The sequence below is a fragment of the Chionomys nivalis genome, chromosome 3 (genome assembly GCF_950005125.1).
Source record: "Chionomys nivalis chromosome 3, mChiNiv1.1, whole genome shotgun sequence".
In the NCBI taxonomy this organism is placed as follows: domain Eukaryota; kingdom Metazoa; phylum Chordata; class Mammalia; order Rodentia; family Cricetidae; genus Chionomys; species Chionomys nivalis.
Genome location: NC_080088.1, coordinates 60418880 through 60446765, shown reverse-complemented (window position 1 = coordinate 60446765; position 27886 = coordinate 60418880). Strand labels below are relative to the sequence as shown.

General features: G+C 44.7%; 1 protein-coding gene across 22 annotated transcripts in view; it reads right to left on the bottom strand.

Annotated features, from left to right (window-relative positions):
* Positions 1 to 27886, bottom strand: part of Kalrn (kalirin RhoGEF kinase) — a 615547-nt gene that overhangs the window by 159992 nt on the left and 427669 nt on the right. For 6 of the 22 annotated variants that reach the window (XM_057765012.1, XM_057765016.1, XM_057765011.1 and 3 more), the window contains exon 34: positions 24185 to 25607. The exons of the other annotated variants lie outside the window; for them this stretch is intronic. In XM_057765012.1, coding sequence (XP_057620995.1) covers positions 25545 to 25607 — 63 coding nt within the window. In that variant the 3' untranslated portion in view covers positions 24185 to 25544. Of the gene's footprint in view, positions 1 to 24184; positions 25608 to 27886 lie in introns of those variants that run through there. 22 annotated transcript variants of the gene reach the window in all.

Genomic DNA, 27886 nt, shown 5'->3' with positions numbered 1-27886 from the left:
GTGCTCCTCAACTCAGCCAGAGCTCCCCGCCTACAGAGGAGGTTCCCAGAGAAGGCAGCGGTCCCTTTTGTGCACTCCATAGCTGCGGGGCTTGGAACGACAACGTTCTCTAGAGTCTTGGGCGTGTTAATACTTGGTCCCCAGTTGCTGGTGCTCTTTGGGTGAGGTTAAGAGAAGAAGTATGTCACCAGGGGATGGAGTGGGGCTTTAAGGTTTCAAAAACCTTGTACCATTTCCAGTTTGCTTTCTGTGTCACGCTTGCCTGCAGTTTCGGATGTGAGCTCTAAACTCTCAGCTTCCAGCTCCAGCCACCATGCCTACCACTTGTTACCATGTCTGTACCCTAACTCTGTGGAACTGGAAACCCACATAAACTCTTCCTTCTATGAGCTGCATTGACCACGTTGTCTTATCACAGAAGTAGAAAAGTAATGCAGTGACTGACAAAATGATTCTATGCCTACAATCTCATGGAATCCTCGTTATACTCCACTTTCCAATTAGGGAGTAGAGGTTCAGAGAGTTTGGGTGACTCATTCAAGGTCACACAACTACTAAGTTCCAGAGTTGAAGACCACACCACAGATTCCCTGTTGCTAAATTCTACTTCCCATTACTTTCAGCTGCCTCTGCAGGGTTTTGCTCATTGGACTTTGAGTACACAGCACACTCGACAGGATTGCAAAGGCCCTGTATGAAAGGACGTCACAGTGCAGGCTTCGGGCAGCAACACTTACTGCCTTTGTGCTCACAGGGATTGGACCAGGGTGAGTGACAAGTGACATGGCCCAGGGCGCAAAGACCGTTGGGTCAGCTAATTCCCATCCGTCAAGAAGAGAATGATGCATTTACCTGAGGAGGAAAAGGTTGCTACGGGGGAGGAGAGAGGCCAGAGGGGCCACAATCTACCATAGCCACGCTGGGGTTTGTTAGATCACAGAAACTAAGTGGAGGCAACAGGGTGAAGCAAAGGTCTGTGCAGACCGCAAGGCCTGGGCGTGAGATGGACAGGGAGACAGGGGGACAGGGGACAGGGGGGCAGAGTGACAGGACGGAGGTTTAGTTTCATGCCTGGGAAGAGGAAGTTAAACCAGACCAGCAAGTGAGGCCTCTCTAGCCATCTTGATCTAGCTCCATTCAGATGCAGGCTGCTGAGACCCTGATGTCCCTTGGTTACAAGTTCCCAGGAGCCATGAGGTCCATCACGCTTGTACCAACTCCTGGTGCGATTTAACCCTAATCTGAGATGTCTGGGGAGAGTTCTTCTCCTAGGGACCAAATGGAACTCAAGCTGGCATGGCCGATGTAAAATTTGAAAAACCAACTGTGTAACGTTCCAATGCGCATATAGCGTTTTCTAAAACAAAATCCAATACACGAAGACCCTCAAAAGAGTCTGACAGACAGTTCAGCAACGAAAACACTCCCGACACTCAAGACTGCTTGCAGTTCACGAGCGGAGGTGAGCTCTACCCCTCACAGACTACACTGGGACTGGGAACTAAGCACCTGCCAGACAGCTGCGAGCTGTGAGCCAAAAGGCGCTCAAGAGGTGACGCCGACCATCAGTTCAGAGGAAGACAAGGGCAACTGGCCAAACGCGGGTCCTCAGCTCTGTGGATGGGAGCGAAGGGGTGCAGTTAGGGAAACAGGATTATGAACCCTACGTGTCAATTGTAACGGACACAAACTAGTACTTCATGCAAGACTGTGACTAGCCACATGGGATCTGTTGCATAACTTTTGACCTATCAAAAAAGTATCCATAGTAGCACCAGGACACAGACAGTATCAAGTGTTCTGGACTGAAAAGAAGGGCACTGGGTGTGCAAGCCTAGTGTGTCCTGGACAAGTAATTTTATTTCCTTCCTTCCTTCCTTCCTTCCTTCCTTCCTTCCTTCCTTCCTTCCTTCCTTCCTTCCTTCCTTCCTTCCTTCCTTCCCTTTCTTCCTCCTTTCCTTTCTTCCATCCTGCCTTCCTTCCTTCCCTTCCTCCTCCTCCTCCTCCTCCTCCTCCTCCTCCTCCTCCTCCTCCTCCTCCTCCTTCTTCTCTCTCTCTCTCTCTCTCTCTCTCTCTCTCTCTTTCTTTCTTTCTTTTTTGAGACAGGAACTTATGGGGCTGGAGAGATGGTTCAGTGGTTAAGAGCATTGACTGCTCTTCCAGAGGACCCAGGTTCAATTCCTAGCGCCCACATGGCAGCTCACACCTGTCTCTTAACTCCATTTTCAGGGTATCTAACACCTTCATACCAATGCACATAAAATAAATTAGCAAAAAAAAAAAAAAAGGACAGGAATTTATGTAACCTAGCTAGCCTTGAACTTGCCATGTATTTAAAGATGAACCTGAACTTCTGACTCTCCTGCCTCCAACCTCTGTGCCCAGTTTAAGTGGTGCTGGGGATCAAACCCAGGGCGTCATGCCTGCTATGACAAGCACACTATCCACAGAACTATACCCCTGACTCCATGATGAACAATTTCACTTTCTTTTATTTATTTGTTTGTTTGGCTTTTTTCAAGACAGGGTTTCTCTGTGAAACAGTACTGGCTCTCCTGGAACTCACTTTGTAGACCAGGCTGGCCTCAAACGCAGAGATCTGCCTGCCTCTGCCTCTGCCTCCTGAGTGCTGGGATTAAAAAGGTGTGTGACACCCCTGCCGGGCTCTTTTTTTTTTTTTTTTCAATCACAGCTACTCCATTATCAAACAAAAGGTTTTACTGAAAGGTAATTGCTATCCTAAAATGGTCTACATGTATGGTTCAGTTGTACATCCCATGTATAGCTAGTAATTCCTCTAGTTATTCCCATTAGACAGATTGTAACCATATCCCTATTTTCTTCTAAATCTTCTCAAACAACCCAAAGTAGGACATGAGGTTGGCTACTTTATGTACAGACCTGGGCCATTCTTCTAAAAGGGCCTTAGTGGGGTGACTAAAAATAAAAGGGACTTCTCGGAATGGCTCATTTCTTATCTCATTCATATTGAAAACAAATCAAGGTCAAACGCACACAATGCACACAGCCCACTCTTGTCGCCCTTTCTCCCTTACTTCTTTCAAAAACAAGCTGGGAAACTTAGCTCCCCTCTTGTAGGCTTTCCTGCAGAAATGCCCGTGGCCACCACCCTGCTTCTTTATTTAATGCTCTGCTAAACCCAGGGCACAATATCCACATTCCCTCCATCCTGGCTTAGTGCTGAGCTCTGAGCTGCCTACCTCCTGGAAGTTAGGCAGGTGCATCTAGGCATAGGGCCAGGGACAGGTCAGTGAGGTGGATGGTCATCTGTGGGGAGGGGAAGGTCAGTGAGGTGGATGGTCAGTGAGGCGGATGGTCAGCTGTGGGGAGGGGCACAGGAGGACAGTGACGTGGATGGTCAGCTGTGGGGAGGGGCACAGGAGGTCAGTGACATGGATGGTCATCTGGGGGGAGGGGCAGGTCAGTGAGGTGGATGGTCAGCTGACCACAGAATCCTCTTCAAACTCATCATCTAATGGGCACTCGGTGCTTTAAAGCGTGCAGCCTTTCCTTTTTCAGTTGGGGGAGGGTTGGAACTTTGTGGTCTATCTCCCTCATGGGATCAGGAATTTTGGAGAGAAGAACCAGCAGCCCCCGGAATGAACAGGCAGGCTAAGTGCAGAGGGAGGCCTACGCTACATTTTAATGTCCCCCACAGAGGGCAGTTAAGGAGATTTCCCTCTAAAACCCTTTAAAACCATTTTAGAATCATTTGAAATTCCCATCTGCCTGCTTCCTCGGGCTCTTCCTCTTCTGGCAGGCCTGAGTCACACCCCCGCCGTCACATTCTTCTGGGCAGCTGCAAGACCAAGCATGGCCGTCCCTCCTGCGGCAGCATGGGAGAGCTAAGTGGGGTTTGCCTCTGGGTGGATGGAGAACCTAGGCTCATTACTGGTTGTCTCTGGACTATTTTCTCATCTATAAAACTAAAACATTGGGCACCTGAGAAAAAAATTACTGGTGGCACACCTCTTTAATCCCAGCTCTCGGGAGGCAGGGGTAGGCTGATCTCTGTGAGTTCAAGGCAGCCTGGTCTGCGAGAGCTAGTTCCAGGACAGGCTCCAAAGCTACAGAGAAACCCTGTCTTGAAAAACAAAACAAAACAAAAGTTCCAACCTGGCGTTCTGATCCACAGCTTCCCCTGTAGAAGCCTGTGTGGGCTGGGGTGGGGGTGGGGAGTGCCAAGGACTCTGGTGAGCCTGTGGGCTGTTCTGAACTCTGGTTTTACCACAGGAGTGTCATCTTCAAAGGCCTTCTGCTGAAATTACATAATTTTTACCATCACAAAGCACTTCTAAAAGAAATGCAAGGACAGACCTTGCCTCCTCCTAGTCTACCAGACAGCATGTCTTAGCTCCTGTCTAAATTTCTCTCAGTAAAAATTCTCTTACGGAAAGTTCTTGTGTCTACTTTCAGTGTCCTGGTGCCCAGGGACATTAAGCATGGCTTTAGGAAATCATTCCAAATATTTACTGATTCACAGTGTGCCCACATGTCCTGTCCTCCAACTACACAACACTACTCAGAGGTCAGACAGGGATCATGTCTTGCTAACCACTCAACCAAAGGACAAATAGTGTTATCTCTTTTGTTGTGGAATATTAATTTAGCTGTGTAAAGATGTCTTACATTTGTTTATGTCTATTTGTTTAATAAATAGAAGAAGGAATTTCAGTTTGAGAGAATGAGAGAAAAGTGAGAAGAGAGGGAGGGACCGAGGGAGAGAGGGAGGAGGAGAGAGAGAGAGAGAGACCCCCAGGACCAGTCAAGCAGGCAGCCACCAGCCAGCCAGACACAAGAAGCAATAAAGTAGGACACACAAAATGAAAGAAAGGTAAAAGGCTCTGAGGCAAAATGTAGATGAAGAAAAACAGGTTAATTTAAATTATAAGAGCTAGTGGGACAAGCATAAAATAAGGTTGAGCATTCATAACTAATATTAAATCTCTGTGTCTTTATTTGGGAGCTGGCTGGTGGCCCAAAAGAAAGTATGATTCATATTCTCTCTTGCGCCACCCAACATACGTTGTATTAAATGTCGTCTTTCTTGGTTCCTGACAAGGTCATGGAAAATCTTCCCACTCTTCTGCAGGAGATGGTGCGAGAACACGCACATTTTTACACGGTTACATCCTTGCATTTGTCAAAGGCCACAGAGTTACTCAAGCCATCATGCTAGCCCTTCTGCTGTAAAGACACACTCCCTCAGAGCTATCACCGCTACTCATCTGCCATGAGGGAAGGAGAGCTGGCCCTGAGCTCAGAAGGGCAGAGGAGCTGGCCCTGTCCCCCACCAGCGGCAACACTTGGGAGAGCAGACCCTGCACCTCACCTGGGCAGCACAATCGAGCCAGTCCTATTGGCGGAGGTATGGGTGAGCTAGCCCCATAGTTGTGGGCATCATCTGTCATGTGGTGGCATGTGGAGGGGGATGCAGCACTCCCCTGCCTCCTCTCCATCAATGCCTGAGGCAAGTGGGAGAGCTGACCCTGAGGTCACAAGAGTGGGAGAGCTGGCCCTGCCCCTCAATAGTCACAGCACTTTGGGAGAGCGGCCCCTACACCACCTCTGGACAGCACAGTAGAGCTGACCCTGAAGGTGTAGGTGTGGAATATCCTACCCTGAGGACAGGAAATCAGGAGAACTGGCCCTGCCCCTTGCTCATTGATGCAAGGGGTGAACTTAGCCAGGACAATGAAGGAGAGCTCACCCTGGTGGTGAGGTCAAGGGAGAGCTGGCAGGTTGACTGACCCTGCAATTCATTGACCCACCCCAATATTTACCCCATCTGTGGTCTGCTGGAGCACAGGAAGGGACCAGGCCTCCAGACCCAAAGCTGCAGGATCTCCACAACATAGGGCAGCAGCAAGATAACAAAGAGGAGATCCAGTGAGGGTCCAGCACAGATAGTGGAGTCAGACCAATGACTGCAATGAACGCTTACAAGTAAAGATACATGGGAAAAGGGTTTACTGTGTGACTCACTACAGCTTCCATAATGGGATTGCTTTTTTCTTTCTCTCTTTTTTCTTTTTCTTTTGTTTTTCGAGTCAGGGTTTCTCCGTAGCTTTGGAACCTGTCCTGGAACTTACTCTCTAGACCAGCCTGGCCTCAAACTCACAGAGATCTGCCCGTCTCTTCCTCTCGAGTGCTGGAATTAAAGGCATGCGCCACCACCACCCAGCTTCTCTCTTTCTTTTTCCTCTTAAATTTTATTTTATTTTTTGCGGGGGAGGTTGCAAGGGCAGAGGGTGGATATGAAGGGGTGGGGAAATAAATGGGATGGAGATGCATGATATGAAAGACACAAAGAACAAATAAAAAGCAGAGATAAAAGGACTCCCCTCCAGCCCCACAGTAAGGACTTGGAGGTTTCTTTCTTTCTTTCTTTCTTTCTTTCTTTCTTTCTTTCTTTCTTTCTTTCTTTCTTTCTTTCTTTCTTTTTTTTTTTGGATTTTTCGAGACAGGGTTTCTCTGTAGTTTTTGGTGCCTGTCCTGGAACTAGCTCTTGTAGACCAGGCTGGCCTCGAACTCACAGAGATCTGCCTGCCTCTGCCTCCCGAGTGCTGGGATTAAAGGCATACGCCACCACCGCCCGGCTAACTTGGAGGTTTCCCTGTACCCTTTCTGATGACTCATCTAAACACTACAGAAGGATAACCCTCTCATGGGCAACAGTTCCACCCATGCCTTTCTGAGGAAGGCGAGATCATAGGATGTGAGCAAGCTCACCCTGTCCTAGCCTTTGCTGCTTAGAGAACCAGGTCTACTTCTCTGAGCATATGCTTCAGAACTCGGAGGAACCAGTCTTTCCAACTCTTCAATGCATTCACTATGTAGCTAGATTCTTGGCTTCAAATAACACCTACATTTGCTGCTTTCCAAACACACTCAGCATTTCCTCCAAGTCCTCGTCTCTTATGATTGTTTCCTTAGTTTGGAATAGGTATGCCTTTTGCTAAACCACACCGCTGGTACCTCTAGGAAACCCTTCCCGAACTCCAAGCTCAGCTCCAAAGCACACTTCCCTATAAAATCCTTCTCCAAAGCAGCCCCTATATACAGCCTTGCCACCAGCAGGCTATGGAATTTCCCCTTCGAGTCAACCACTGTTTGCTCCTTGGTTATAGCATCTTTTAGCCTTGGATAATAGGTCCTTAGTCCTGTCCTTACTGGACTGAAAGTATCTTAACAGCTGAACAGTACATCTGTGTAGTTTTAAAGGCTTTCTCATAGAGACTGTCAAGCACTGCTGATTGGGGCTTCTGGAGTAAATGAATGATTCTGTTCTTTCTTTCTTTCTCTCTCTCTCTCTTCTCTCCTTCCTTCCTTCCTTTTTTTGCTTTTTTTTTGTTTGTTTGTTTTCTGAGACAGAGTTTCTCTGTGTAACAGTCCTGGCTGTCCTGGAACTAACTCTGTAGACCAGGCTGGCCTCAAACTTAGAGACCTATCTGCCTCTGCCTCCTGAGTACTAGGATTAAAGGTATGTGCCACCACCACCCGAGATGATTCTGTATTTTTCTTGATCATATTTTTGCAACATTTACATGCCCTGCTTCCTTTATCTGCACTCTTTTTTGTTTAATTTGCTTTAACATCTTTTTTTTTGAGTTTTGATTAAGCTCTGAAGTCCTTTTGGAAATAGGTATTACATATTTCAAACTGCCTTTATGGCTGATAGCCTTGGGCTTTTCATTGTACTGTGTTTTATAATTGGGAAAAATGCTTTATAATGGATATGTTTTAAATTATACTTGAAATGTTAAGAGGGGTGTCCTATTTAGGGTTACTAGTGCTGGTACGAAACACCAAGACCAAAAAGCAAGTTGGGGAGGAAAGAGTTTATTGGGCTTCCACTTCCACATTGTAGTCTAGTACTGAAGAAAGCAAGGCCAGGAACTTGACAGGGCAGGAACCTGGCGGCAGGAGCTGATGCAGAGGCCACAGAGGAATGTTGCTTACTGTCTTGCTCCTCATGGCTTGCTCAGCCTGCTTTCTTAGAGAACCCAGGATCTAAGGACCCAGACTTGTTGAAAATGGGGAGAAGAGGGAAGGAACACCACAGAGTTAATCATGAAAACACCATAGCAGCAACACCTGAGTCTAAACTGGCTGGTCGTAAGGGCACAGATGGATTGAAAAAAGCCAAAAGCACGTACTCAGGCTGTCCCACGGCAGTTTTGGGAAGTCAAATTCTGCTGGGAGAGGTAGAGCCTAGAAATTTCTAAGAGAAAAGAAATCAGTCTAAAAGTCAGATAAACTGATTCTGACTCAGGCTTTGTGAGAAGAGCTGTTTTCCCCTCAAATGTTGCTTTTCCACTTGCTAAGTGATCCCAACAGGTCCCCAGTAGGAGCTCTAGAAATTGCAAGAAAGATGCTAATAAGGGGGAAATTCAGTTTCTCTCGGGTTGGTCAGGAATCTTAAAACCGAACGATGAATACCAATCAACTTTAACTTAAGTTTTGGTTTGTTCACTTCCCCTGGGGTTTTGAACCCAGAGCATTAGGAGTGCTAAGCATGTGTTCTCCCAGAAAGCAACATCTCCAGCCCCTCAACCTGATTTTTAACCCAAAAGAGACAGCCCCTTACTTCGCTAACCTTCTATATCTAGCTTTGCTCATAGTGAGTTGAACCACTGATCTTCATGTTTCTCCTAGTGCAAAACTTCTGGAAGATTCCTATGTTCAGGCTGCTCAGAGAGTTCACAGTTAAGTCTTGTACCCAACATGAACCAGCACGAACTGGCACGAACTGGCATGAACTGGCATGACCTTTTCTCAGAGCTCCCATCTTCACCAGTGACCACTTCATCCAAAACTCTAGCTACCCTGTATTCTTCCTTGGTGAAACTAGTTTGGCAGCCCACAATTTCCCGCCTTGCCACGTGAAGGAAGCCTTGGAAACTGCTGTGCAGGTGGGAACTGGGGCTTCAGACATTCTCCTGCACACTATGTGGGAGCTCCCACATTGTTTCCCACCTGCTTTGCGTTGTGACCTGCCCAGTGGTCCCGGGACAAGGTTCATTCACACTGATGCTCTTGCTCAGTTCCCCCTAAGCCCACACTGTGCATCGCTTTCTCTTCCCTTTCTGGTCTTTCGAGACAAGGAGGTCCAGGCTGGGCTGGAACTTGTCATTTTCTGCCTCACTTTCCACACTTTGGGATTATAGGCATGTGCCACCGCATCCATTTTCTTTCTCTTCTGTGTTATTCTCTATTTCTTCAAAAAGAAGTGTGGGCACGGTAGCGTTCCCAATCCCACATCAGCTCTGCTGGAGCGCATGCAACAAAAACATAAGGAACGGGATCACTGACTGCATTTTCAAGTACACTCATTTATTTACTTATTACACAGACTCCCTGGTAGGCAGACAGACAGGGACAGGAGACGTGACTAGGTAATAAAGACTGTTAACTTCCAAGATGGCCGGCTTCTTCATTCTCCTGACCTGAGACAAAGACCCTGGCAGCTTAAAATGAAGGCTTGGTGGACCCTTGTCCCTACCAGCAGGGCTCCCTTGTTGGCTGATAGGTTCAAGGCCAGATCCTAAGTTTGTGAACTCAGTACCTTCTCTGTCTTCCCTCAAACTAACCAAACCTAAATTGGAGGAGGAAGACCCCCGTCAAAGACCCTTAAAGCCCAGCCCTTAAAAGGAGACAGGGCCTGGGTCTCTCTCTGTGTGTGCTCTGTTGTGCGTGTGTTTCCTCACTCCTAATAAAAGTCTTTCTTTCCTGACTGACGCTGTTTGCTGTGTCTGAGATCCACCCCCACCTTCACTCCTACCTGCTGGCCTTGAGATTTTTTTTTCCTGCCTTTTAAATCTTTAACTGGTGGAGAAAACAAGCCCTATTGAGATGTAACTGGAAACCATCAGGACTGTGTGTGGCACCTATGCCAGTGTGCATGTGCTAGGGCCCGAGGACAGCTCAGTGGAGGCAGTTTTCCTCTTCCATCCTGTGGGTCACAAGGATCCAGCTCACGTGTCAGGCTTGGTGGCCTACCCCTTTACATGTGCATGTACGCGCGTGCCACAGCACAGATGTGGAGGACAGATGACAACCTCTGAGAGTCAGTTCTCTTTCTAGGGACTGAGCTCAAGTTGTCAAGTGTGACAGAAGGTAATTTACCCATGAGCCATCCCTCCAGCCCATCCTTAATTGTAGTTTATATCGAATACCCAAATTTCTATACCTGCTTCATTTTGGTTAAAACTTGCTTGGTAGATCTTATTTTTAATAATATTGCTTAAGATTTATATTTTTTTTTACAGAACATACATCTAAATTTTGAACAAAAAAAGCACCTAAAATATTTATATTTTAATTAATGTCTTGGATCTACTTAAATATATTGTGAGTCATAATATAGTTAGGCTCCTGGCATTTCTGTTTAAAGTATTTTTCTTACTTTCTTCTACTAGTATTGAAATTATATACTTATATTTCCCAACATAAAAATACATACTTTTCTTTCAAAATCTAAGTTAATTCCTACCCCCCTTTTTTAAAGATTTGAGGGTTTTTTTTTTTAAAATCATGTATATAGTGTTCTGCCTGCATGTTTGCCTGCACACCAGAAGAAGGCACCAGATCTCATTATAGATGGTTATGAGCCACCATGTGGTTGCTGGGAACTGAACTCAGGACCTCTAGAAGAACAGGCAATTTTTCTAGTATCTAAGCCATCTTTCCAGCACCCCCCCCACACACACTTTTTTTTTAAGAGAGAGAGAGAGAGGGATAGGGAGAGGGAGAGGGAGAGGGAGAGGGAGAGGGAGAGAGAGAGAGAGAGAGAGAGAGAGAGAGAGAGAGAGAGAGAGAGATCTTGCTCTGTAGCTTGTACAGCTTAGGCTTCCTCAAAACTCAATCTTTCCATCTCCCCAGGGCTGGGACTGCACGTGTGAGGTCAACAATTGCTATCTTTACTCTGCTCTTGAGTAGAACAAGGATCTCAGCTTGTTCTGTTTCCCTCTAAAGCTCTCCATTTTTAAAAATGTGCCCCCCATTTCAAGTGTGTATTGTCCCTCACTGTTTGTACTAAGTATTTAAAAATATTTGATAGAGTATGTTGGTGTTATACTTTGTATATCTTGTACCTACTTCTTTCCTTTCATATTTAATTTACTTTTTAAATTAAAAGCAAGGACTTACAAGTAATACAATTTCTAGGTTCTCTTTTGTCTGGAAATATCTTTCTTTCACCTTCATTTTTAATTATAGTTTAACTTGGTATAAAATTCTAAGTCATAAGGGCTTTACAGCAGTCCATTGATACTCTTATTCCATCTCTCCTAGACTCTGTGGTGGAGAACACACACACATGAGCACATGCCACATGAGTATACACACGTGCATGTACACAAACGTACCACTGTGTATATGCGCATACATGTATGCACATACTCATACACACATACTCATGCATACACACCACATGTGCATGTATATACATACACATACATGTACACACACACACAGAGGAAAGTTTCTGTTACTGTGCTTTCTTTTGCTAGCTTGACTTACCCTAAGTGATGCATATTTTTCCTCTACCTCAGATATTGTACTTCCTATGTGTAGAAGTCCAATATGTGCCATTTTCATCTCTTCCAAGTTTCTATCCAGATTTTTGAATGTATAAATATGACCAATAACTATATATTTATATATGTCATATATAAAATGTCTTATCACCCATCCATCATATCTATCTATCTATCTATCTATCTATCTATCTATCTATCTATCTATCTATCTATCTATCTATCTATCTATCTACCTACCTACCTACCTACCTACCTACTCTATCTATCTATCTATCTATCTATCTATCTATCTATCTATCTATCTATCTATCTATCTATCTATCTATCTATCTTTCCAGGTCTGCTTTTATATCCATGTCTGCTAATTTTAACATCAAGTGATTACTGCCCTCGTCATTACAGAACACCTTTTCCTGCTTCTTTTGTATGCCTGATAATTTTTTTAATGCTAGACATTGTGGTTTTTGCCTTATTCTATCAATACTTTAATATTCCCATGACTATTCTTTTCTACTGTTGTTTGTTCACTTATTTTGTTTGTTTATTTCTTCTAAGATAGGGTTTCTCTGTGTAGCTCTGACTAGTCCGGAACTCATTTTGTAGACCAGGCTGGCCTCAAACTCAGAGATCCACCTGCCTCTGCTTCCCAAGTGCTGGGATTGAAGGTGTGTGCCACCATGCCTGGCTCCCCCATGACTAGTCTTGGGTTTTGTTCTGTGATGCAGTCAGTTATGTCTCTAAGACTTGTAGACAGAGTCAGAGCCATCTTTAGCCCTGGGCTTGCTGCTCCCCCTGAGGTAGCTTATACACTCTAACTGATGTTTCAGCAACAAGAGGCTTTTCAGTCTAGGTAGGAACAGGGCTACCCCTCCCTGTATCAAAATCTAGAAGCTCAAAGCAGCAAGTTGGAGTTTTATAGGACTCTCTTTGTTTAGCTTCCTACCCCTCAGACATCTTGCTAATGTCTGGTGTTCATTGTCTTGAACATCACTTCATATATTTTGTCTATTAAAATTGTTTCAGGAAGGAAGGGAAATCTGGTCTTTGCTTATCTATCTCGGTGAGAATTGGAAGCCACACCTTCTTCGTTCAGGACAACTTCCTTATTCCAGTTTGCTCGCCCCATGACTCTACTGCCTGTGCATCTCTAACCTGAGAATTGTGATGCGCAAATAGCTTTGGAGTTTGAATCGACTTTGGATGATGGATGGCGAACTGGCAAAGTTTGTCCAAATATTCCAAAATCCCAAAATTTCCTCTAAACTTCTGGTACCCAGTGTTTGCATCAAAGATACTTAATCTGCGTTGTGACTTTCTTTACCTCCTGGGATGCCCGCTCAGGAAGTGCCCTGCTCTCTCGGTTTGTCAGTCTCTCTTCTCTGCATCCCTTCCTATGTGTAAGACCCCATACACCACGCATTTACTGATGTCCTTGATCCCCTTCCCAAGTCTGCCAGTTTAACCCACGGAAGATGCTCAATAGGCTTCATAATAAATGGATGACCAATAGAGAAATGGAGCATGTGATTAATTTCTGATAACCTCACTTTGTTGCTAAGCAACCTTCTCAAATGGACTCTTTTATGTTTCCTATGCATCACTCATCAGTAGAGGTAACAGTGACAGTACAGGCAAGTTATCATTCAGATAGAAATAAAATTTTCACAATTTGACATTAGTTAGGTCATATATTTTGTATAATTTCCTTGCAAAGGTGAGGGGTCTATGAGTCATCACTAAGGCCCCAGAAAAACCCAGTGTTCCTGTTTCTCTCCAGTCTTATAGGTGAGAAACTAAATTTTGACAAGATTGATGGTTCAGTTAAAACAGTCCTCAAAGCTCATACAAATAAGTTGATGTAGCACCCAGCCCAGATATTGTAGTTCTTCCCACTAGAAATCCAACAGTCACCATTTCTGATGTTTCTATCCAGATTTTTGAAAGCATGGATATAATCAAGAACTGTATTTTTTTAATCCATCTGTTAATTCTAACTCTTTGTCAATGCAGAGTCAGTTCTAACCCCATGTTCTCGCTGTACCACTCTCCGGCAGGCAATTGGAACGTATTTCCCACCAGAATCCACCCTGGCTTCCCAGTGACCCCAGATTTAATCAATAGTAGAGTACTCATGGGGTTTCTAGGACAAGGTCACAGAGTCACATAGTGTGGCTTAGAATGGGAGCAGCTTGACACTCACTCAAGTTCTTACACTCAGAAAAGCATTCTCTGAAATGTTAGTACCTTTGCTATGAGGAATTTAATAAGCTTCCATCTTGGTCATGTAGCACCCCCTGTGAGGGATCTCACACCAACAGAACACTCTACAAGTTATAAAATGGGTGTGGGTACAAATTTAGCTCTTATGCAGAGGGCTCATCAGGACAGTACACCACAGAAATTGGTTCCCTAAATCTGGAAAAAGTTTTGACAAGAACAAGAAGAATTTTCATTTTTACATTCTACATAGACACTGAAAACTACACTGATTCACTATATATAAACCTGATATTCATGTGCACAGCTTAGGAAAATCAAAGCAATGTAGGGATAAGCCCCACCCATTGGGGGGCGTGTTCGCCTCGGGCTAATGTTTACTGATAAATCTGCCGGGCATGATCCCAGCAGCCCCTTTTTTCTCTGCTTTCCTGTTCTCTGCGGGAACCTGTGGTCCTGTAAGTCTATTTCCCCATTAAAGCTGTATATATTTTTATAATCTGTCTGCATTCATTTACGTCGATACAAAGCAAGACAAGGGACAGAAGATAATGAGAGAAACATGAATAATGGCATTTCAATGAATACATTCAAAATTCACATGCACAAAGACACTTGTTGAGAACGGAAAAAATCTAAAGTCCTATTTTAGTCACAGCCAAAGTGTACACACCGAGCTGGAACCAAAATAAATATCACTGGCAAATATGATTGATTGGAGTCGGTAAGGTGGTTTTTCTCATGTTTATAACATACTGTAGTTACCTGCCTTCTCAGTGCCACTCCACTGAGTTTTCCCTGCCTTTCTGGTGGTTGAGTAAGGGCACTGAGGTAGTTCTGAGCATAAACGTTGAGTCGTTCCCCCCTGAAACATTTAACTGCGGGTACAAGAACCTTTCAGCTTCCTCTTACTGGGATGGTAACTGGTAACTATATGTTTATATGTTGATCCATCAGCAGAATGGATAATAAACACAGACCTCCCTGCTGACATGGATGCACAGCGCTCTTAAAATTCTTAAGCCATTAAAAAATTTGAAGGGTTGTTTATTACTACAGCATAACTTGATTCATCTTAACAGGTACATCCGCTCTTTCTCTCTTTTCTGGAGGGAACTGTCTTGGGATAAGCATTGGTAGGAATTTAGGCACTCTGAGAGAATGACACTAAGAGACAGATGAAATGGGACCACCCTGAGAAGCCAAGGAAAAATGCAATTTTGGGAGACTTAGTAGATTTTATTTTTTAGTATACCTCTTCAATGGTTATTACTATGCTGTTCTTTTTCAAACAACCCAAGCATTTCTGCCACTATACAGTGATTCATTCTTCATAGGCACTGAGAGAAGGGAGATCATTCTATCTTTTAAACTTCTTAGGCTTGTGTAAGAACTATTCTTAACCTAACTTGGTGTGAATTTTGTCCTATGAATATTTATATTTCTTCCCTCCCAAACAGACTACAGTTCTTTTGGCTAAGAGTATTTTATACCTCTTTTGTGTACGTCTGGAAGAACGGTCCTAATACACAATACTCTCAAGCTGAAGGCCAGTTCTGCTGTCTATAAGGGACTTGCCACAGTTGGCGATCTCTTGGTCTGACTCACAGCGGATGAATCTATTCTCACATCCTCACTTCCTGAAGCTTCTGGACTGTTGAAGGGCTTTTGCAGTCTGCACAGTGTTAGCATCCTCCTCACTGGCAACCAACGCAGTGAAGTAACGAGACCCATTTTCAACCTGACTTCTCTGAACACATGTTTCATTCTGGGGAACACGTACTTGGTTAGACTTATTTTCCCGTTCACTGATTCAGGCCCCTGGTGCCTTCTCCACTCTTTTGATTTGGCATTCTTAATTAGAAATGGTCCACCAGACCCAGAAGCCAACTGCGAGATATAAAAAATCAGGGGTGGATAAGAGAAAAAAATGTCTTCTGGGAGGAGTCTGCATTCAGCAGAGGTCTCAGAATTGTCATTGGTCAAACCACACTGTAGCTTCTGGGCCACATCTGGTTGTGCACCTAGGATCTCAGTTCGCTCCTCTGCTGGAGTGCTCTGTTCCTTTACCTGGAGATGCTCTGTCAAATTTTCCCCATTTCCCTGTCCTGGCTCTTGATCCTGGGTTTAGCTTCACTCATCAGCTCATGTCTTAGGCCTGCCTATGTATGACGTTATCTGGAATTCAAGGAGTCTGCCATTGGTTTTCGCTAAATACGGCATCATTCTGCTCCACAGTACTTAGCCTCTGGTCTGCTTGCACTAAAAGTGGAGAATATTATTCTCTGTATTTCTGCACACTAAGGACACTGCACTTTCTTCCCACACTACCCAATTGACTTATAATGCACCGGACAATAAAGTATGCGTTAAAGATGATGATTAAAAAGGGGCGGGAAATTAGACAAAGATACATTGTATATATGTGTGTGTGTATGAGATCAACAAAAAATAAAAGTTGTCACATCACAAAATTAATTTAGAAAACGTAAAGCAGACTTGAATCCCTGTCCTCATGGTACTCACGGTGTAGCAATCCACAATCCAATTACGAGCATGACTTCACATGGAGCCTATCAGGCTAAACCCGCCTCTTCATCCAGCTAACAAGCAAGTTCAAAATGATTTTGCAATTCATAAATGAGGTCTTAGTCATGCTCAAAATTGAATTTTTATCAGAACGGGCTAAAAGATGGTTGAACTACACCAGGTATGGTTGGTACACCCCCAATAAGCATTTATATAAAAAAAGAAAATAGAAAATAACCACACGTCACACTCAATCTCCCATAATAACAGGGAAAATTTTGTTTGCCATTAACCACTTCTGGACTGTTTTCTGGGAGTCGTTAAGTACAGGAGTTGAGCAAGGCAGGGGGAAGTGTTAGCATCCTCCTCACTGGCCTGTATCAGGACCTGAATGGAGATGCGCTTGTCCCATGTAGCCCTTGTCCAGAGTGGCTTATTAATGTCATACACAGTTGTGGTAGACAAGCATAGTCTTGCAATGTGTTTCTCAAGCTGTAAGGTTTTTAATACAATAAATGGGAGTGAGCGTGTGCTGGTGCCCGAGTTCCCTTGTTATTTGGCCTCAAGCTCCAAGGCTTGCCTCTGGATACAAACTGATCCTGGGGTGAGGAGAAAGCCAGACTCACACCACATCATCCCATTGCATATGCTAAAGCAGTCCTAAGTGGGGTCTTGGGAGAAGAAACGGGGAAGGAATGTTCATATTCCAATAATGAGGGAGCCACCTTCTGGCAATTAAGAACTCAGCCCTATACTACGCTATCTACTGTTTGGTTGGGTCCAAAGAACAGGATTCCATTAGGATCCTAAGACCCTGTCTCGAATCCTTACACCTCTTCCTCAGGTCTTCTGAGGTTCTGTGTTGTTTGCAATCAAGCAACACAAACTTTGTCTTGGTGACAGGCCCAGATGACAACCACTTCCTGCTGTTTCCAAGCATGTTATCTAGCCGGATGGGACCCCACAGCCTGCTGGGAGTGAAGGACACAGCCAAAGGAAACTAATATTTAAACTCACTAAGGACAAAGCCCATATTTTACCATGTCTCTCAGAGTTTGCAAGGCCCTTTCGGAACATCAGGCATATGAACAGTGTGTTGTATGAGTTTTGAGTTCCCAGAATCACATAACTTAGACCAAATCTTGATGTATTTCAACAGTCTTGTCAGCCATGTGAATCAGAGGGATGTAGCCTTCTACAGGTAAGATTCTTGTTCATTTCGAGTGCATCAGATTCCCATGACCTAGGGCCAGGGTCACATGAGAAGGGCTCCTCTTGTGTTGCTAGGGGAGTAGTATTAGATTCTCACATGGCCTCTAGGATACCATCTTGGTTCCAGCAGGGACATGAAAGCTGAGTACCATATGCCTGTCTGTGAATGCCTGCTTGTAGTGCTAAGGATGGACCCCAGGGGCTCATGTATACTAGTCAAATGCTCACTACTGAGCCCCTCCTCCCGCTCACTCTCCTCCTGGATAAGATTGCTCCTCTCCAAGTCTTCTTTCTTCTGGGTATCAGTAATGAACAGAGTTTTCTAAAACCTTGTATGTGTTTCTAGAAAGTCCTTATTCTACCCTCCCCTGAAATACAGCCTCATTGCCACTAGCTACCTGGAGACCATTTGGACGAATTGCATTATCTATGTATCCCCAACTGTTGGTCACCATCACTCCCCTCTAGACTACTTCCTACTCCACAGTATGTACTATCAGCTGGCATCTTATGTATTTCACCTATATGTATTTCCACTAGAATATAAGATCCAGGGCAGGAATTCTTATCTACTGTCCTGGGGGAGGGCAGACTTGCTGTTGCTGTCTAAAAGAGTACAGGGCACACAGTAGGTACTTAAATATTTGTTGGATGAGTGAGTGAACATGATAGAGACACACAGTTCTGTGTGAGAGCTACTAATTATTTGTCATTCTCTTATTTTATGGATGATGACCATCTCATTGACTTCTGGAGGCTGTATTGACCATTCCCACAGTCTCCTGATATCTGTCTCACAATATCACTCTGGGAAAAACCCTAGACACTCTTCCAAGCCAATGTTTACCAAAGAGACTGTGTCCAATGCCATTATTCCATCTCCACCCTCTGCACCCAGCACATTCTTTAATAAAACATGTAATCCAGAAGAAGTCAGCTACTCAGATATTTTTGAGGTCTTGATATGACAGGAAAGGGGCTGTGATAATGGTCACACAACTAAGTTAGCAGGAGCAGTAGACTCACTGATCTTTTTTACTATCTCACTTGATTTTCTGAGTCACTCAGCTCCTTGGAAGCCAGCAATACTGGGTTGACGGCAATATGTCCTCTCCTGGAAGGCTGTACTCATGTCTGGCCCTACACTGAAGCCTTTCTCTGTGCTGTCACACTGTAATATCACCATTTTAATTCTGCCACACCAACCAACTAATCAGACACTGCAAAGACTCCCTCTTTAATGACGTGTTCCATTACTAAGCTTGTCTGTGTGGCACTTCAGGGTAGGTAGACGGTACCTAGGTGACCTGTGATGGCCTTGATTTGAGGACTGTAATCTATAGCTTTTCAACAAGCGTTTCACTAGGTGGTTTCAGAAATGCTAAAATATGAAGTAACATATTAAACTCTTCGATCCCAAGCAAAAACCCAGGAAGCGTGAGCAGCATAGAGTCCCCTACTTTCATTCCAACCTTCCAGCTGGCCTTGGACGAACTCAGAGATAGAAACCAGTCTTATCACCTTGCTCCCCTTGAGACCAAGTTGTCTATGTAAGTCCTTATGAATCTCTGAGAGCCCAAAACAACACACACACAGTGCCATAGGGATAGAGTACTCTCAGAGTGTCTGTCATGCTGATAATACATACATTATTTTTCTGCCAACTACACTTTAATCCCTATACACCTTGGGGCATTTCTTCACTTGAATGCAAGCCCTAATCACCCCTTAGCAACCGTCACTATAGCCATACCTACAAACTTGACATTGGACATGGGTATGGGACCTTTGAATGGTCACCACTGACAGGCAGCAGAAGACCTGGGTATCTTTACAAACACAACAACACTCTTTATTTTGCCACCCTGGAAACGCAAAGATAGATACATAAAGACTTTTCTCCAACATTACTGTTTCTAAGACTTCAGAATCTCGCTGTAGCTACCACTACCCATGAGCAGGTCCACTACAGTAGGCACAGCTTTATTATCATGTCAGGGGCACACTTGATGGACACTGGCAAGCCTGGGAGAAGCGCCCAGGTTGAAAGCTCCCTTCAGGATCTGGATAGGTTTGTGGAGTTGGAAGAAATAGACTTCAATGGACAGATCTGATCGGATTACTCTAAAATGTTGACATGGAATTCCACTTAGTAGTGACAAGATCCAGACTCAAAAAGCGTGACCACAGAGCCTGGACATCAGGCTACTGCCACTTTTCTGGCCCAGTAGAGATAGAAGGCAGGTGTGTACACGGGTCACCAGAATTAAAACTTCACCTTTCATTTCTGATTATACTTATTGTTTTCTTAACCTGTCTTTCTTTCCAGGCTGTAAATTTGGAATTTATCTGATGAATTTACATCCTCATGAAAACCTATTATTGATCTACAGCGCCCGTCTCATCTCTATATATTTGTGAATACATGGTGTGTAAGTGCGCATGAGCCCTTCAACCCCACAACCGCCTGTAGGATCATGGCCTGAATCTCCTTTCACAGAATCCGAAATAACAGAGCTGGATGAACCCACGCATCCTATGCTCTTCCACAACCCAACACCTCATCTGCTCATTCCCTGTGCCACTGATTGGCAGGAGTCTTCAACTTTTTTGAGAAATAGTTACTTTCTTAGTATGCTTTTGAGTCAAGCTCACCAAACACACTCACACTGGATCTTTTATGAATGTTTTTTTCCTGATCCTCCAGGCATTATGTATGACCCATACATATTCCACCTCCATAGCTCACACGTGGAGTATGTACCACAGATGCTAGATCCAAGACTGCTCTCTATGTATGATACTTTCTGGCTGCCAACACGCAGCTATCTTTGTACATTCCCAGAGCTCCAGGCTAGTGTTTTCTCCTGACCCGCCATTTTCTTCAGGTATGGTATATTTCCTAGCAGTGCCTCTTTTATGTTGAAGCTGAAATAAGAGTTTGATTTCCAAGGACATATACTGAAAGAAAACGGAGAGGAGCTCCCGTTGACTAAGGCCTGGGTATGAACGTATGACTACCACCAAATGTTGATTATTCGAAGGGTTCTATTATGTGTTATGTTCTCCGAGAACAGGATTATCTTTAATTCAGTTCTGTAGCTTGTTCAGTAGCCTTTCCAGGGTCTGAGGTTTACTAAATCTTTATTGCATAAATGAGGGTCCCAGTAGCAATATGTATAGGAAGAAGTTGTCATAATATCAATGTTTGGGAGATAGAGGAGGGAAAATTAAAATTCTAAAATCCACAGACAGGGCCACCACCCATGAGGTTCAATCCATCCTTCTTGAGGAACTAGTACCGGGGTGCGTGAATATCTAACTAAAACAGCAAATACTAGGAAAGGAGATTTTTAGTCTTCACTTCCTTGTTTGTGGGGGCAGATTTTGAGCATTAATGTGATATAAAAGCAACCCAATTGAAATGCACTCATTCTGTTGTACATGTTAGTGATATAGAAATGTTCGATTATATCTATTAATGGAATGGAAGCAGTGGCACAGGGAACCAAAACGTCATTTCTATTTTTCTTCGGAAAGTGGTAGGTGTGCTTTCCCCAGCAGGTTTGTTTGCTTCTGTAAGGATTAGTTCCAGCTCAGGCTATTAATAAAATGAGTTAGCATTTCCTCTGTAATACCTGGCCGGAGAAGAATTTATGGTACAGAGAGCTCACGCAGGGCTCAGTCCTTCCCACACTTAATCACTCTTCTCATACTGAGTGAAAGTTTCCAAGAAATCAAAAGCAAAGAACAAGTTTATGTCCCAGACAACAACTTCCTAGGATGAAGATCCCAAGACAATGCTTTAGCTGATGAGATGAAGACAGCCAGGGAAGGAGGAACTCTGGGACCGCAAGGCAGCTGATGTTTTTCTACCATGAGGGGGCTAGATACCTCTTTGTGGATCAATTCCATCATCTGTAAAGTGTTCTAGGTCAGTTGGCGAGGAGGAAGGAAGAGGTCAGAAAGGCTTGCAGACATACTGTAGCTACAAAATACTAAGAGTTGGTGGGAAAATGACAAAACAGCACTGTCACCTCCTGTCGGGATGTGTTCCTTGTTTTACCTCCTGAAGACTTGGGATCTTGGGCTTTGGTTATGATGCATATTCCATTAAAAAGGTTCCACTTCTAAAGAATTTTATTTTTCAAGGGCAGCTACTCTGATAATGTCTGGGCAACCCAAGGAACAGGTATATCCTTTTTTATGGAATTGATTTATTTTAATAGACAGCTTACCTAACTTTAATACTTGGTAGACCTCAGAGTGTGATCCTTGAACCAACAGCATCTGTATTACCTGGAATTTGGTAGAAATGTAACTTCACGTGTCTACTCCAGATGAACTGAATCACGTAATTCTGAGAGTGGGGCCCAGGATCTAGGTTTCAACAAGCCCTTGAGGTAACTCTCATATATGATATATGTATGAATGTTGGAGAACCACTGCTTTAGCCCAAAGGAGGGACGGGAAAACCAGGATTTGAACATTTGGAGGTGCCAGAGAAGATGGTTTGGGGTCTTTTCCAATCATACTATTTGGCTATTTAGAGCTGGGCACAAAGTCACATGTTAAGTTGTGTTAAAGGTACTTCTCTGTTACACTTAAAAAGAGCAGACACATTTACATGCATGTACTGTGTCCATGTACTGACCTGGTACATCAGTTTCTCAGTGGTTGAAAACACTACTCTACTTAAACATGCATCTCTAGCCTCTGTCATGTTTTGCTTCCTTGCCTTGATTTATTTTTTGTAATACTTATTGCTTTCATATATGCAGTCTTAATTCTTTATTTGTGTTTTCTCTGTTTCTTCCAATGAGAATATATAGATATTCTGAGGGTGATGTGTTTTATTCTTTCATGTCCCGTATTTGCCGTGCCACCCTGAACATGCCCAGTCTCTGTCACTCACGTTCTTAGCACTGAGAACCATGCCTAGCAGCTAGTACACACTCAGTAAGCATTTGCTGAATGAGTGGCTGCTTGTTTTGGAAGTTGGAAGAACACTGGGATCAGTGTAAAACACTGCAGCACCTGTGCACCCCCTTATCTGGCAGTGTCACGACAGCATGGAGCTTTGCCTTTCAGTTCCTGTTCTGGGCACTGGGATAAGTGCTAGCCTAAGGAACTTAGTTCATCATTTCCAAATGTACCCTTTGGGTTTTAGCTAGTTATGGGGCTGTGTCTTGAGGGACTGGCATGTTCCTATAGCTGGCTGGGGCTAGACGGTGGTCTACAGCTGTGCAAAGGAATTGTGAGACACAGTAGGGAAAAGATAATACAAAAAGAAAACTCAGGGGTTCTGAACTCTGGCTTTTATTCTGGCCCCTAAGTTGTCATATGTCCTTGGGCAGGCAGCACTGTTTGGTCTTGTTTTCATCTTACTGATCTCACATCTTCTTCAAGTTGTTATAAATCCAATCGTGTGTTGTCCGATTAATGCCTGGATCCTGAACTGGTAAGTCCCATGAGGACAGGATCTATTTGCTCGCCTACTTTTTAATGCCCAGCAAGCAGTTAAGGCATTTCTTAACTATGTGGTATGTAGAGAACAAACTGATAATGCCTACTTCATTGGCCTGTGAGCTACAAGTGACCAAGCCGCAGGCATGTAGATGTGTGTTGTAGAGACCCTGGCCTACAGAGCTATCCAGTCACAGGGAAGAACAGACTCCTGGTCTGCATTGGCCACTTATGGAGACAGCGGAGGTGGCTATGCCATGTTTATCTCAGGCCAGACACCTGGCTATCAACCGTGTGGCTTGGAAAAGCGTGGATATTGCAACGACAAACCACAGAATCACAAATCTGTTAGTTCTAGTTAAAGTATTTAAAGTTAAAGCATTCCTTCAAAGCTTCAGCCTCGCCATTAGGGAAACAGACACAACACTGCTGGCCTCTCTGACTGAAAATCACAGGAGTAAGTTCAACAGCTTCTTGGTGTCTGCCAGGAGAAAAGCACTCAAGGAATAGCAGCCTCCTTGTCTGACACCGCCTCTGCAGCCCCTGTACACACTTGCTAGCCAGTGAGGCTCCCAAGGACACCCAGCTCACCATGGGCTAGACGCTAAGGTTGTTGCTAGTTTAGGGAAACAGCTTCAGCACTTTTGGCTAAAGAGAGCATTTCTCAAAATATCTACTTCCGGGAGTGCATGTTTCCCCAAAGAGTCTTGCAATGTGCTATGGCTTACTATCAAAATCTGAAAATAAAAACTAACAGTTGATCACCCCCTGAAGGTGCTGAGTCCTATCACGGCATGAAGCTGGTCTAAGCTTGGCCCGCCTGTTTCGGGCAACCTTGGCCTCTCTTTCCTTGCACTCTGCTCTCTCCCCAGTCCCTCCCTCCCTGGTAGAGTGAATTCTACTCCTGACTGGGCCCCGCCCTTTCTGCCTTTCCCCCACTGCTCCCATCTACAGATGGACATTCATCTTTGTTCTGGAAAACAAGTTCTGTTGCTAGGTAACCAGAGAATTTAAATAGCCGTGGTTGATATGATCCTTATTAATGACTGCAAGTGTAGCGGTGCCACCATCACGCCATAGAGACAGACACGCTCTAGGCATCTGCCCTCAGTTTGACAGGTCTTTCCAGAAAGTGGGAAGGCAGAGAATCTAAGGGCCTCGGAGCTCCACAGAAATTCTTTATAAACCACTATATATCAACAGCTTTAGAATCATTTTATTAGAACACATCCAAGAAAGAGACATATGGAAAAAAGACAGCAGCAGTTCCCATCATGCAAATGCCCATGTTAAGGTTCTCCATTGGATTTGAGTTCAAGTACAAAGTACAGTCCTTTCCTGAGCCAGGTGCAATTCCAGAGAATGACACTTTGCATTGCGAGCACGTACCCTTCGCAAAGTTCAGAACACTGAACAAGTCATGTTCTCACAGTAAGAGTGTGAGACACATGGAAGTGTAAACTTTTAAGGACCCTCTCCCCTGCCCGCCCCCATCACCCAGCCTGGGAAGTGAGTCCAACTTTGGGACTTCTTAGAAATAAAGTGTAGTCTATTGAAAATAAAGCAGTGGGCCTTAAAAAAAGGTTAGAAAATGAGTGTTTTATATATATACATATTTATATATATTTATATGAAATGGAATCATCCTTGCCTCTTGCCTTGGTGGGGGCGTCCATGAAATTTTGTTAGGAGTTAGGGTTCTTTCTAGAATGTTATGGAAACTGGAGGATGTTAAAAAATTTATTATGAAAAATTGCAAACATATACAAAAGTGAGAATTGTATAATGAACACCACGTACCTACCATCTAGTGTCAACAATTATCAAGTGGTCAGTGGGTTTCCTCTAGATCTTTTCCTGTTTCCCACCCCACCCAACAGGATCACTTGAAGCAAATGGGACTAGAAGGGTGGTCTAACCCCAGAGACCTCAGAGAGGAGTGGAGAGGAAGCTGCGTCAGAATGTGTGGAGGGAAGTGGCTGCTGCCGGTGTTTGGGAAAGGCTGGATTTGACCCTCACCACCTGTATCTCAAGCCCCCCACCTCATTCTCATGATGTGAGGGGGCGAGCTACAGTCGGAGGATGGCCTTTTCCAGATTAAAGGTGGGCACTGTTCACGGAAATGTCAACCTGAAGAGAAACTCACAGCCAAACGAACCCCTTTAGCTACCCTGTCAACTGGAGTTACAGACATCTTGGGCAATGAGGGTCTGATGTGGGGGGACCCCTGGTGTTCAGGTTGGGAGCTGGGGGGGTAGTACACGGGGCCCTGGGGCCTCTTGAAGTCCCTGGTGTCCCACCATTTTTGGACTTTGGATCGAAGCTCAGCAACCTCAAAATTGCACCCAGGAGAGAAGCAGGGAGGCCCGGGGTGAGCCCATGGCCCAGGTGGGCAGATTTTGCTTGGAACCTGTTGCCCTCTGAGCAAAGGCTGCACCCCATACCAGCCCTGTCAGAGCAGTCTCAAGAGAGTTGGGTGACTGGAGTCCTGGTGGGAGATCCCAACGGCGCCACGGCTAACCCGGTGAGCTGCAGGGACAAGTCCCAGGCTGCGCGCTAAACGTAAGTGGAGAAAGGATCTCCAGGTCCCAGGTGCCACCGAGGAACAAGGTTGCCATCCTGTTAAGAAAAGGGCTGGGCTCTGTGATTTGCATACAACTTTGCAGAAATCTGCGTGAGATCCCAGTGCCCTTCAGAGAAACCAGCATTAAACCATCAGTGCAGCCTACTCCTAGTAACCCAGTGCACAGAGTGCAACCTGTAGGCCATAACCGTTCTTTCAGAAGAGAGGAGACAGGAGCTGGGTAAGATATCCCTGGGTCTGAAGGTTCAGAAGAATCCGAACAGGTCCAGGATCCAGAGGAGGATCACTGACTGGCCACTTGCTGCCAGAATTCAAATCCCTTTCCTTTCGACTCGTGAGACCCCCCATAGACCAGTCCTGCAGTGCCTGGGACACATACCTAAGAGGAGCGGCAGGAATGGCATCAACAGGGGTGCAGGAAATAAGAGGTCCTACGAGCTGTGATCCTGTGTTCATTCGGTACCCCTGTTACCCTCTTCTTAAACTCTCAGGGTCTCATATCTTACCAAACTTAGCTGTAACATTTAATTGAGAAAGAGAAATATAGAAAAGCTTACTCATTCCTGTAGATGCTCGGCAGTGATGGGCTTGAAATTTGTGATTTGTGTGTATGGCCAGATCCCACGACATGCAGCAGCCTGTAGTTTTCCTACTATGGGGTTAGTTTGGGCATGCTGCAAGGCTGTCTGAGGGAGTGAATTACTAAGTGGGCTAGTGAGTATGGGCAGATCAGAGACTGGTTTGTCTGGGGCTCACACCATGGAGTCAAAGGCTCCCTCGCACCCGCCCTACAGAAATGAGAAATCCAGTTTGAAACTCTCCCAGTCAGAACTTCGGCTAAGGAGAGGAGACCCGAGCAGCAGGTTGAATGGTGTTTATTCTAGCTGCCCTGAGCTCAGAAGAGGTGGGAGATATTCCAGATGGTGGTGGGAGCAAAGGTTTGCAAGGATGTCAGGAGCTGTCTAAATGCACACGTGACGTCACTCACGGTCAAGGCTCTGGTGGCCCAATTTAGACACTGCACTACGGTTAAAGGGGCTCAAGAATTTGAAAGCACATTTTCCTGAGACTAATGTTACCCTAATATGAATGAGGGAGGGGGCATGTACCAGTGGTCTCACTCGGTAGTCTCACGCCATGTTTGCTACCGTTCCTCGGCTTCTTGATGTATGTGTTATAAGGTCTGTAGGGTTTATCTCAATGGTAGAACTGGATAGTTTTATACACACTGAAGTTTGTATTCTGCTGCTCTGTATCTACTCACCAATGGTTTATAAAATGTTGAATCTTCCATGTGCCACAGTGCTGAGTGTTTACATGCAATGCAACACAGACCCGTGCCACAGCCTCACGGGGGTCAGTATCATTGCCCTCATTTTGCAGGCAGAGGCCTGGAGAGATCCTGCCCAGGATCATACAACTGGCAAGTGGACGGTGGATGAGGTTTGTTTGACTTCAAAGCTGTCCTTAACCACTGGCCCCTACCTCTTAAATGACTACATTTGTATGATGTTACATCTAAAGTGTCCTTTACATACAAGTCTCTCTTATAGTCCGGCACCTAACTGGAAGTGGCTTGAGTTCATTTTATCGTACATATTCATTAAGTTTTCTAGAAAATTCCTTATACCCTTTTCAACCTCAGGTTGTGATTTGGCTCTGGATGTCTGCAAATCTATTTGAAGATGGTTTGATGTAATAAATAAAGCCCACGCAGACAGACTAAGTACATGGGTTTCTAGGAATCCCGAGAAATGCACACACCTGCCCCGGAGGACGTGGCTGGGTATTCCGAACAGGCATGCCAACAGAGCGACAACACAAACGCGTGGCTTTTACTTCTCTGTTGTCGTAAGAAAACATCTCACCATGTAGCCCAGGCTGACTCCTAACTCACAATCTCGCCTCAGTGTCCCAAGTGATGGGATCCCTAGTGTGGACTACAATGCCCAGCTGCATAGCTTTTAATGTTTTAAATGATAGCTATTCATGATCCTGTTGAGCTGACTTTTAGAGAATGGAAGGACTGGTAGGAAAAGAACATTTGAGGTGAAGGAATAAAATGTTATTGACCTTTCCTACTGGAAAAATAACTATCAGCTTAGAATTCATAATTAGCTCCCATCCAGCTATTCCACGCCTTTGGTTTTCCGTGTACTTTCTTGTACTTGCACAAGCACAAGGCCAGGGCCTAGAAATACTCCCCTGGTGACTGCAAGAGTCCTTTGAATGCTCAGTATTAAGGTCTCTTCTATGTTGCAGCTGCTCATTTTCGGGGCACCGAGTTGGCAACACTTTAGCCGTATTTGGTGTC